Here is a 13,598-nt window from a genome sequence, read left to right on the forward strand (position 1 = left end):
TTTCTGTACAATCAATATTTCTTTTGCATAAAACAATGTTTAACGTTTACTAGATAAAAACTTCTAATAGTTTCCTACAATATTGATGCAATTTAATGTTGACGTATCAAAAACTCGTGTCTCATCAACTCAAAGAAAATTTTAAAAAAATAGATGAACCATTTCGACAAATAACTCTATCTAAACTGAGTTCTTTTCGCGTCAATTTTTACAAAGTTTTTGATACATAATCTCTTTGCATATCTACTCAAACTTGTGAATAGTTTGACACCAATATAATCACATCAATCAGATAATTTTATATTAGTAATTCAAAGTTGCCAATTTATTACACTATTTGGGAAAATATTTTCTGTATATAAGTTTTATATTTTTATCTATCATTGTTTGTTTTGTAAAATTGGTTTAAAGTTACTTTCCACACCACTACATGTAAATGATTCAAAATCTCATATGAAACACGATTTTGTTCCCCTTCCCTACTCATGGAAAAGCGCTTGAACAATTTACAAAATTACCAAGAAATTTTTAAAATTGCCATAAATTTTTACGTCTTTACCCTCTGGAAAATATTTTGGAAAAAACGTTGCAGTTGGCTGCTTTGCTAATCTTAATAATTTAAAATTTAACCAAAATTTTAAAGTTTTGTTTCAAAGCAGCTTGTATTTCACAGTTATCTTATTTATCTGTGATGCATGAGCCGCGATGGCTCAGGGGATAGAGCGTTCGCCTTCCAATGAGGTAGATACGAATTCCCAGTAGATACGAATTCCGCATCCGGCTTACACCGACTACAGTGCTGACATGAAATATCCTCAGAGGTAGACGGATCATGGGTTAGAGTGCCCTTGCCGTGAGGCTAACCGTGGGGGGTTCTCGTGGTCTTCCTCTCCATGTAACGCAAATGCGGGTTAGTTCCATCAAAAAGTCCTCCACGAAGGTAAATTTCTCCCAATACTCGATCTAGGAGTTTCCTTGTCTTCTGGATTAGGTTCAAAATTACGATACTACGGAGTTCAACATTAGCAGTCGTAAACCCAAAAATTGGGTCGGCTGTTCAACGACGGTTATAAGATATAAAATATCTATGATGCATAAAAATCGACAATTCAAAACAATCACAACTAAAACAGACATTCTTCAAATATATTTGCTGACAGCTCCAAATTTCTATGTCTTCACATAAAACAAAGTTATGTTTTTACGATCGAAACTTCTAATAGCTTTCAACAATATCGATGCAATTAATTGTTGATATATTAAAAACGTCTATCTCATCAACACAAAGAAGGAAAAAAAACGGAAAATAGATGATCCTTTTAAACAAAGCATGCTGTCAAAACTGGAAAGCTCCAATGAATGAGTTCTTTCATGTCACTTTCTTACTAAGTTTCTGATCTATATAATTAGGACGTCTTATAGTACATCAAGTAAAATGTATCGATTAAAAAATAATAGGTTACTATATTGACATTTGGGGAATAAAAGAATTATAAAGATAAGTTTTTCAATGACATTTTCGCCAAACTATTACAAATTTTGGTGACAATAAAAGACGCTTTATTTGTATAAGTATAATACTTTGGCGATGTTTTGAGTTATTAAGGTTTAGTAAAACCAGGGCGAAACATTCGAAAGCCATGTTAATTCATCCTCTTGAAGAATCTGATAAGAATAAAACAAGTGGAAATGAGAAAGCACTAAAGAGTTTCTTTGAAATAAAGTAAGAAGTAATTTTAGATATTTGGAAGAAAATTTTGTGTTTTAATATTTGAATTAAAATTATTTTTACTTGCACGATATTAAAAATAAATCAAAGACAGATAGGTATGTAAGTCTTGATACATGATTTGATAATGTTAACACGTTGAATGCCACGCTAATTTTAAATAACTACAAACTAAATCTGCAAATATAGACGGATTTTGCAAGTTTGTAAAAGGTTTAGCATGACATAACTGAAAAAAAGGTGAATTACATAAGACTACGAATTGTTTAAAAATAGCGGTGGATAAAAATCTACTAAATTGAATTTATTAAACTAAGAATCACAATAATTAAGTAAATTTTGAATAAATTTTCTGCAATTCCATGAAAGAGTGTAAATTTTATAGTTCTAGATCATATTATACGCTGTCAGCCAGCTGTTTTTCGCGGCCTATGTGAAAGATCAGTGTCAGCAAGCGGTGGCAGACGCAGCCTAAATGTAATTTCGGTGTCAGCCACCGGTGGTTGATGGGGCCTAAAGGGAAAGTCCAGTGTCAGCCACCGTTGGCTGACGCGGCGCTCAACGTGTAAGTAGCCGAACATTTTAAAAGCATTTTCTATCTTATATCATAGTTCAATACCAATTTCATGACTATCAACTTTTAACTTTTGGGGGAGGGATATTTTTCCCTAGTGGTAGTAAAATTAACATGGATTTACAATTATAAGCAGAAACGTATTATTTATTTTTCATGAGTTTAAACACGATATCAGAAGATTATCTTGCATTTATATGTTTAATTTACTTTTAGATTATGATGGTCAAAATTATCTTGAATTGATTTATGAAACCAAAAAATAAATAAAAGCATAAATTTTATTATAACTTTAAATTTAAAAATAAAATTTTACGCAAAAAGCATAAATATAGGCAGTTATGCTCTATAGTTGTTTTCGCATCAATGTTCTATTTCTGGAACATGCCTCTGTTTTCAAAATGGAAATTCAAATCTTTAATTATTGGCAAGCTGAATATTCCTATTTACCAGAATGAAAAATTAAATATCTTATGTTATATATAATCTTATATAAATATCTTGTGTCCCTGTTCTAAAATCAAGCTTTTAACTAAATTAGTTGTTAATTGAACAAAATGACAAAGCAATTTATATGTAAACCTGCTACCATATTTATCATAAAGGTGCTTTTTCATTAAAGAATCTAGCACGTAAATGGTTAAATCATGTGGAAAGCCTGACCTTCCGGGGTGACAGATCTGCTGGTATTTTTTATTTAATATGAAATCATCAGACCACAATTTTTCAACTCTAAAATGGTAATTCGTATTAGAAAATAAACATGTTTAACTCATTTCCTGTTGAGGCATCTCTGCATATGTGTGATTGCCGTGCATATATATGTATGTTTAATCAATTCACAGGGGTAGCGATGATTAAAATCATTCCTAGTTAAATTTGAAAATCCAAGAATAGAAAGAGCCTAAGTTTTACGACTTCCTTAAAGATGAAAATAAAATAGTCCGTTAGAATTGTCAGCTATGCCATCACCTCCTATAACTGAAAACCTCCACACGGTCTTTAATAAGTAGTCCACGCAGAATGTTTAAAAAGTGAACCAGTTGTGCGCATGAACCCAAAACCTTTTATAAAAGTAATTGAGAGAAATTTATCTTATATATTTGAGAATTAAATTTGTAGTGGTTGACAAATGAATAAGGAAAACCAATAATATTCATAAATAAAATAAATTTTTAGTCATATATTTGCTACCACTTTCTTATTTTAACTATATTCTGTATTGAATGACTCGTTCGGTAAGTGGATATCCTTCACAGTGGTCAGATCGGACTACCTGTAAAAAACAGTGTGGAGGTTTTCAGTTATAGGAGGCGTTGGCTATGCAGAGGTGCTAACTTGCTCAAGACAGCGACTAAATATTTTCGAGTAGTATTCTATAAATGCATGTTTTATTTTTAATAAATTAAATTTATCGTGTTCTTACCCACCACTACTTCTAAATAATTCAAAGGTTTATGTAATGCATTTCTTTGGTACAGTTAAGTCGTGTTGAAACTTTTAAAGAGTTGCCAAAATTAACGGAAAGTTTGCAAGGTTTAGTTTGAAGTTCTTTACCGTTTGTTAACTTCATTTGTCGAATCCGGAGCATTTGGCATCTCTGGATATGAATATCAATAGGTGTCACTATTAAAGAAAAGTTGCATTATGGTAGCAAGAAAATAAAAAGAAAAATAACATAAAAATTAAATTAAAAAAGAAATTACATGCATTGTTTGAAATTATGGTTGTGATTTTCTTTTACATAGTGATTAATTCTATTGGAAAATATTTCTATTAATTTATACAGTACATTTCAAGATTATTATTTTAGGTTTTTAGAGTTCTATCGAGTTCAGAGTTTGTATTCTTGATTTTTATTTTTCGGTTGATCAGGATGCACTGCAGGATGACACACAATTGATGAAGTGCAGGATGAATTGAGAAGACTGATGATTCTTACAGTGATTGATGTGAATGACATATCTGACAAAAGTGGTGAATTATATAAGCCTACGAATTGTTTAGAAATAGTGGTGGATAAAAATCTACTAAATTGAATTTATTAAACCAAGAATCACAATAATTATGTAAATTTTGAATAAATTTTCTGCAAGTCTATAAAAGAGTGTAAATTTTATAGTTCTATATCATGTTATACGCTGTCAGCCAGCTGTTTTTCGCGGCCTATGTGAAAGGTCAGAGTCAGCAAGCTGCGGCAGACGCAGCCTAAATGTAATTTCAGTGTCAGCCACCGATAGCTGACGCGGCCTAAATGGAAAGTCCAGTGTCAGCCACCGGTGGCTGGCGCGGCGCTCAACGTGGTGTCTTCTTGTCGTGCCTATTTGGCGAATATCTTCATTTTGCGTAATATCTCGAATGAAAATGTCAACACAAAGTAATATTTTCAATTTAACGTGAAGTGATAAGCCTAACGAGCAAAAATTAAATGCTAAAGTTAAACGTTGACAGCTTGGGAATATTCTAAAATAACAATAGATGTCATCAAACTATTTACTGAGACGTTTTTTCTTTTTCCTTTCAGAAACCCGTTCGGTGCACAAAAATGGAGCTTAGGAGAAAAAGAAAGCCAAAAACTCAGGTAAGAAAAGAATTGATAACAGTGTTTTCTCTGGTAAAATATGCTAGTTAAAAGAAATGCATATTAGTGCTTTAAATGCAATACCAGGATAATATCTAAGAAGAAAATTAAGAGAAACATTTTACTATAAAATTGGAGTACTATAAAATAACATTAAGCTACTCAGTGTTAAAAGTTTATTTAAATATTTCGAAAAATTTCATAAATGTAGGAGGGAAAAGCGGGGCTAGTGGGGACAAATGTAATGTTTCTTTTATTTGTTATTTAAATTTTCTCTTTAAATGTTGTTGTAAAGTTCTGGTTCATTTACGTCGCACTAGAGCTGCACAATGGGCTATTGGCGACGGTCTAGGAAACATCCCTGAGGATGATCCGAAGACATGCCATCACAATTTTGATCCTCTGCAGAGGGGATGGCACCCCCGCTTCGGTAGCCCGACAACCTGCACGCGAAGTCGAGCACTTTACGGTAGAACAGTATAACGAGGATCAATACCGCACACCCTCGGTCCCTACGCAGACTAATCCAAGTGGTCACCCACCCGCACAGTGACAGCAAACGGTGATGCTTGACTTCGGTGATCTGCTGGGAACCATGCCTTAACGATCAGTCCACTGCGGGACCTTTAAATGCTAGTAGATGGGTAAAAATTCGTTACATTTTCTTACGTAGTCGCACTACGAAACGCTAAATTGTTTAAAAGCAAATTTAAAAACAATTTTCATCGTTGAGAAATAACGTCTTAATTAGTAGCGACTCTAGACTACTTTATTTTATCTTTTTCAAAAACACGAGATATATTTTCATTGGCCCTGTTTTAATTAATGGATCATGAGTTGAAACGAACAAATGACGTCACAGGGCAAGGAAGACACCTCTTTGTTTTTAGCATATTATTTTACAAAGTAATAAAGAATTGGGTATAATATGAAAAAAAAACAACTACTTTCACTTCGAAAATTTTACTAGGAATAACATTTACCATTTAGTTTAATTAATAAGCTGAGTTTTAAATATGTTTACTAAATTCATAAACTTAGATAAAACAACAAAATAAATTATTTCAAAAGGAACTAGACTAATACAATTCCAACGTGCCGAGTAGCGACTTATAACAACACACTTCATTTAATTTTTACTTGTTGCTATAAATCAGGTTCGCAGAAAATGCTGTTTCCTAGTTAAATTAAGTAGGAATAACACGAACTGTGACGTAGGCTATAGTATACCCAATTAAAAACTTGCAGAAATTTAATAATTTTTGCCAATGCTTGCTCCAAAGAGCTAACATAAGCACAATACTAACATAACTTGTGAACTTTTTTGCTCCAATATTGCTTGATAGGTCAGCTCTGATAGTATAGGAGCCTTACCTTAGAAGGTTCAGCTCGAAATGGCGTAAACAAAGTGGAGTTTTATTTGAACTTTTGGATTTCGTACTTGCTTTCATCAGTGGACAAATTTACTTTTTATCCCTTTGACGAAGAATTTTTATTAAATATATTTTTCATACTATTTCATTATTTTGCATTAATATAGTTCAAAATAAATGGAAAATATTATATTTAGCATTTTAATAATGTATGGTTATGAAATACAACCATCATAAAAAGCTAGTGTCTTTACCTGCTTTAAAGGTATTGTTTCAAACACAGCTCACTTCCAAACAATATTTTTTAAAATTTGCAGTTATTTAAATCTAAAGGCCTGGTTTCTTAGGACAGGACACCGTCAGCTGGAAATCAGCGCTAACCTCTGATAGGTCCATTTGTGAGTTTGATAGAATACGTCATCGAACGCTCATCTTGAACTACAATTGCCGTCCAACTCAACTGCAGTTGGATTACAACGTGACGTTAACCACAGAAGCAATGGCGGACAACATCCAACAGCACATTGAAATCAGCCAAGATAAACGCAGAGCTATAAGCGATAAGCAGAGAGCTCGCAGCACTTAACTATACTCAATACTCAATACTCAGCCAAGATTTTGATTTTGACATTAAACATAGCTTCTTCGTTAAACATAGTACTCTTCATTTAGCTCAGCTATAATGTGTATTTTCTTGGACAAAGTCATTATTTGTTCCCTAAAACACTGGTCGACAAAAATAAAATCAATACAAATTCAAAATAAATATTTGTTTACGTTATTAACGCATGCGCAATGAGAGATAATGTCTGCGTTCGGGCGACTGCTCACGCTGAGCTAACAAAAAAGTATTTTTTTGGCATCAGCTCTACGTCAACTTTCCGCTGACGCCCAGACAAGGCGCTTGTCCTAAGAAACCAGACCTTTAGAGAAACAATTATACATCGTTGAAATTTCTTTAATTTACAAAGTCAATTACTGATAAATTTTTAACTATGAATAATAAAAAAAAAATTTAAACTAGCTTCTTTTCTTTCTTTCTTTTTTGGATTCAATATTTAAATATAAATATAATTCCGTTAATCTCACAAACTTTTTCAGTAACTATCAGACTATTTTTTTTATAATAAAAAAATACCCAAATATATTTTTCCTTCTCATTAGAATGTCAAACAAGTGTCTCATTTGCGTCAAAGGCTTTTAACAAATTTTCTAAACCAAGAATCATACATCTAAACAAAATGTATGATTCTTGCTCGTACTACAACTGTGAAAATTACTAGTTGCAGTAAATTTACAAAAATGTAATTTTACTACAACTAGTAATTTTTTGTGGAGAAAGTGGACAACTCTGATGTTAATTTTACTCTATTCGGTAAGCATGAAATATTTGATTTTCTCACTTAGTTAACCCAAATAATAATTTGAGTAATTGAGGAACGATACGGTAATAAGTTTCCGTTGCATTGTGTTCCGTTGCATTGTATTTGAGCGATCTGAATAGTCGCTCTTGAAATTTTGCATGGAAAAATAACTTTTAACGGAACTAAATCAAAATACTTTTGTGATAACACATTTATAACTAAACTAAAGTATAGTTATAACTAAATATTTTAACTGACTGCACTTATAACTGAACTGAACTTTTGTTGTTGTTGTCGGCCATTACGGTAAAGGGAGTTCGATCGTTCTTGTTTTCCAGTTGTGTCCCCTATGGCCAAAAAAACGACTTCTGCCACATCTATTGGTCACACCTTTTTATAGGGTGGACCCATTCATACATCCTTTCATTCATTCATCCACAGATCGTAATTTTGACCTGAGCCAGAAAACGATCAATCTCCAATTCTGTACCCCCAGAGGTATTGACTTGTTATGGGATCATGGAGGACTTTGTGACCTGACAGGTTTTACGTGCGCTAGTCACTATTTACTACACGGGAAGTCTTCGGCCGGATGGATTCGAACTCCCGTAATCAACGTCCTGCCAACCAGGCTATTTCGACCAAGTACGGGAACTGAAAAATGCAAATGAAATTAATTTTTAAATTAAAGTTTTAATTGAAAAACTCTTAAGAAACTTATCAGTATTGATAATCACTTAGGTATTTACCGCATACCCATAAATACAAATTTGTCTGCATTAGGAAAACCAGACAAGCTTTAAATTTTAGATTAAAGGATCACAAGGCTGCACACTGTTAGATTTGAAGATAAATTTGACTTTGATAACGCTGGTATTCTTTCCACACATGGCGCAACAGCTCATCTTGATCTCTTGAGTCTTATTTCATTCATAAAAATGCCAGTTCTCTAGCTCAGCAGTTCCCAAATGGTCCGTGGAAGCCTCACAGCGGTTCCGAGAGTTTAAATTTTTTAAACAATCAATCATTTTTTAAACCTATAACTATACTTGTATTCATACAATAAACCACAATTTATTCATATTTTAGTTGTTTTTTTGAAATTATTTATGTAAAATAACAACAACAAAAAGTTTGAAAATTTTGAAATAAAAGTATTTTTTCCAATAACAATATATAAAACGAATTATGAAAAGAACATACATGTATATATAATAGCATTATTATTTCTCCTCAAACTTTTTAATTCCATATAAAATAATTAAATCATAGAATAAAGAATTATATTTCTCTGATAACTATTCTCAACGCATGTAACAGTTCCTTTTTCGAAAACTATAAAGCTGCGTTTTCTGTTCGTTTTCATCTTTTGCAGAAAACAAAAACAGATTCGTATTACTCTAGATGCCACTCCGCACTTGCAAATTAAATTGTTTGCCATAAAAACTTACTGTTTTAAGTTTATCATTGATAAAACAATGACTGAATAAACTGCATTCTTCACATTAAATACGATTAAAATGGTTCCCAGTATTTCTGGCTAGTACATTTACAACTACTAATTTTATTTATCAACATGGGGTTCCACCAAAAGATGTTTTATAAACGTCATTGAAAAGCCTATCCAATTTTGGGTTTATGACAACTAATGTTCACCTTAGTAGCATTGCAATTTTGAACCCAATCTAGAAGACTAGGGAACTCCATGCTCAAGTATTGGGAGAAATTTGCCTTCGTGGAGGACTTATTGATGGAACTAACCCACATGGAGAGATACTTCCTACTGCTAGCATAACCGCAATGGAGTCTAGCCCATGATCTGTCTACCAGTGAGGATATTTTACATCAGTACTGTGGTCGGTAACAGCCGGGCTCGGAATTTGATCGACCAGTCATCGTGGAATTCGAACCCGGTTCACCTCATTGGAAGAAGGACGTTCTATCCCCTGAGCCACCACTTTCTCTGACCGAGGATGTTCGATCAGTTAAGGTTCCGTAGCCGTAAAACATTAGGAACCTCTGCTGTCGCTAATGAGATCAGTTCTACACAAACTCTACATTCTGTATGGAATAACTTTCCCTGATTTGCCTCTTTCGGCCTGCATCTCACCCTCGGTTATAGCCGCTTTATCTTGTTTTGTTTTTGACATTTATTGTCATTTCTTTCCGTTTTTTTCGTTGGTAACATTGAGTTTTATTTTTATTTATTTTTATTTTTCGTCTTAAGACGGAAAAACAGTTATCTTAACCCGATACTTTAATTTCGCATGAATCCTTTATCATTAGATTGCAGAAGTATTTTCCATACTAATTTATTTTTGACAAATACTGAGAGATTTTACAGATTTTATTAATTCAGTTTATCAGTTAAAATTATTTTTCTTCACTAGGAGGCGTCGTCCGCGGTACATTACAGATTGTCACATTCCAAGAATTTCTCGAAAATATCAACGAACTTTTCAAAGATTTATCAAGTAATTGATAGAAATACTTATATTCATTCTAAACATTAGAGCTGTGCTGTCATACTGATTTCAGTTTAAAGCCTTATTGCCCCTTTAGTCAATAATCCTTTAGATTTAAGATATCGTCAACAGTAGTTAGTCTATAAATAGTTTTAGCATTCTAGTGATTCAGCTTTTCCCTTTCCTTAAGCAACGTAAAGTAACTATCTTGTTTAAAAGTTACGTTAAGTCGTTAAATCCACTCTCGACACAGCAAACAGAGCATAGTAGGCTGAAAAAAATTAGACTAGTTAACTGATGGTTATTAATATCCATCATTAAGATGAAGGTAAAAACCTGTAAAATGTAGCTCTCTATTAATGGTTTAAGATTTTTGTCTCTTAAAGCAAAAGAGTCGCAATTTTAAAGTTACAGTACCATTAGTTTAGTCAAGAGACTTAAATTACAAGCGCCTTTTAGAAATTCTTTGTTTTCATTTATTTTAATGGTCATTTATAAAACAGCATAAATTGCATATATATAGTCGGGCACTTCAAAAATGGTGTTTTGGTATTCGAATCGAAATCTATGCGTTTACTAAACCCCTTGGGGCGGGTGATTCATAAAAGCATTCGTACAAACTCAGAATCACATTGTAATTAAATAAAAAACGGTAACTTAAATGTAGTCGTTTCTAATTTGACAGACTTACTTTGCTTTTACTTTAATTATTGTTAGTTTAATCACATATATAATCAATGTTAATTCAAAGTATGACTAAATAGTTTTATTTTGAACAAAGTAATGGTGAATTAAATAAATCAAACAATTATAACTCCGCCCACAAATAAACTGCTAAAGAATTTCTTTGATTACCAGTTTTATCTTTTTACCCTGATTGATACGGTTTTATGCTGGCACGTATTTGTGACAGTCGGCGCGAAAGGGTTAAAGCACAATTTTTTTTTTTTTTTGAACCTAAACGCTTGCCGTCAGAAGCTACTCCATTAAAAAAAAAATTTCTCCGTATTTATTATTACTTCTTTGCGGCAGTCCGTAGGATTTCTTTCATAATCAAATTTTTAGATTTTTGTTGCCCATTTTAATGTTTATTTTAAAATTTAAGTTTTAAAATAACTACTATATTGCTTTTGAAATTTGAAAAAAAACTTTAATTGCAACGAAACCTCTTAGCTAAAACCTTAAGCCAGGATACTTAGGACCAAAGATGCCAACTTGCTCTGCTTTGTGAGAACATTTTTCATACAAGTAGCAAAATTTATGTTCTAATGTATGATTCTGTATGTAGTTAATTTGATTACGAGCTAATTTGCATACTATTACGTATAAATAATTAAAAAGTATACATAAAACGCCACTTTGTATTAGTTTGTTTCCTTACGATAAGCCTTTCACGGTAGTAACGAAATTAACCAAATTTTGGCAACTGTTAATTTGAAATTCTCTGCTACTAGGTAAAATATTTCGCATAAAGCAGACCAATTGGCACACTTGCTGGGACAAAACACTTCATGAATATGTTCTAAGAATTCAAAGTATGCTATTTACTTTTAAGTACCTTAATCAACCTACAAGTTTTACACTTTTTCTTCATACCGTAGCAAAATATTTGTCAATTTATATCCATGACAACAAAAAAAAATATTTCACCTAACACCTTTGATGTTATCTCCAAAGAAGGTCGCAGTTGATATATTTCGTTTTCCTCGGTAGTTACCTACTATGCAATATCCCTATTTTATTTTATAGCCGTCATTGAACATCGGACCCAATTTTTGAGCGTGGGACTACCATATTTAATCTCCGTAGCCTTGTAATTTTGAACTTAATCAAGAAAACATGGGAACTTTTGGGTCAAGAATTGGGAATACTTCGCCTTCGCGGAGGATTTTTTTTGAAGGAACTAACCTGCATTGGCGTTATATGGAGAGGAAAACCACGTAAACCAACCATGGTCATCCTGACGGTAAGGGAATTTTTACCCATGATTCGACTACCACTGAGGTTATTTTACTTCAGCCCTACGGTTGGTACAAGCCAGGTGTAAAATTCTTTGGGATTCGAAACAGGATCACCCAATTAAAAGGCGAGGGCTTTATCCTCTGTGTCACCACGCAATCACCATCGCTATTGCAATCAAAAGCCGCGCGCTTCGTGCACTAAACCAGGAACAATCTAAAACACTCGTGAAAGTTGTGTGAAGACGACAGTAAAAAAACAAACGCGTTCTATAGTCTGTATGTGCTCTGTACGCTCACACTATAGTCTGTAGTGTGAGCTTGTTTGCAAAAGAACCTTTATTGAGTTTGAAGTCATCATTGGAAGGCCTAACTAGATCAATAACGTAATACATTGCCCAATACTGGCAACTACTGTGCTTTTTTGGAAATATTTCATAAAGTGTTAGACAATCAAATACTAAAACTCTCAAAATATTGGTAAATTTTGTCAAAATTTTAAAAGCCTCACCACAAGTTAACTAAAACGAAAGTGGCTTTCAGTACGAACTTTTGAATCACTCACAAGTAGTGGTGTTGAGATTGACTTTAAATAAAAAATTTTAAAGAGAAAATAAAACATTAAAACATAAACTTTGCTAACGCTAAAGAAAAGTATCAACAAAGCGTAGAAAGTTGACAGCCCTGCTATTACGAATGAAGTTTTTTTCTGAAATGGATTGGCACAAAAGCAAAGCTGCTTCTGATATGTTGGTGTGGCCCTCTAAACAAACAACGGTTGAAGCGATCTGCTACGCTTTGTCATTAGCTCTGGTTATATCTGAACAAAGCCATTATATAAAATAAAATATTTACTTCAAAACATAAAATATAGCTAAAACAATTTAGCTAAAAAAATATTTTGAGTCATAAAATATTTTAAAATCTAAAGTATAAATATCTTCATAAAAAAGAGATGTTCTTAATTACTCATGCATCTTTACTTCTCCGTGTATAACTGTTCTTGAACAGCCGATTTAATATTTGCATTTACAGCCTCCGTAGCTTCTTAATTTTGAACCCAATCCAGAAGACAAGAGAACTCCTGGATCAAGTATTTGGAAAAATTTGCCTTCGTGAAGAACTTTTTGATGGAACTAACCCGAACTCGGGTTACATAAAGAGAAAAACCATGGAAACCTCCACGTTTAGCCTGTAGGCAAGAGGAGTCTAACCCATGATCCGTCTACCATTGAGGATATTTTGCATCAGCACTGTGGTCGGTGCTAGCCGGGTGCGGTATTCGATCTAACTGCCATTGCTAGGATTCGAATCCAAGTCACCTAATTAGGAGGCGATCACTCTATCTCCTGCTCCACTGCTCTTACTTCTCTATTGTGATGAAAACATTTAAATCATAAAAAAAAAATTTGAAACAATTATTGTTCATAATAATTTTATAATGCATTGAATAATTTCAAATGCACAATACAGTTCTTAACAGCATCGAAATTGAATTTGCTACTCCAAGGCTGCTAATGATGCTTAATATCTGATCTTTACATGACTTAGCAC

General features: G+C 33.0%; 1 protein-coding gene across 6 annotated transcripts in view; it reads left to right on the top strand.

Annotated features, from left to right (window-relative positions):
* The window catches only part of LOC107437355 (scoloptoxin SSD14), an 88,104-nt gene that overhangs the window by 37,761 nt on the left and 36,745 nt on the right, over window positions 1-13,598 (top strand). For 3 of the 6 annotated variants that reach the window (XM_087163997.1, XM_087163995.1, XM_087163996.1), the window contains exons 2-3: window positions 4,828-4,884; window positions 10,012-10,095. In XM_087163997.1, coding sequence (XP_087020123.1) covers window positions 4,828-4,884; window positions 10,012-10,095 — 141 coding nt within the window. The remainder of the gene's footprint in view (window positions 1-4,827; window positions 4,885-10,011; window positions 10,096-13,598) is intronic. The other 3 variants (XM_087164000.1, XM_087163998.1, XM_087163999.1) reach the window with 1 other exon arrangement.

This window comes from Parasteatoda tepidariorum, chromosome 5 (genome assembly GCF_982258835.1).
Source record: "Parasteatoda tepidariorum strain Cologne lab strain chromosome 5, Ptep-v5.0, whole genome shotgun sequence".
NCBI lineage: Eukaryota > Metazoa > Arthropoda > Arachnida > Araneae > Theridiidae > Parasteatoda > Parasteatoda tepidariorum.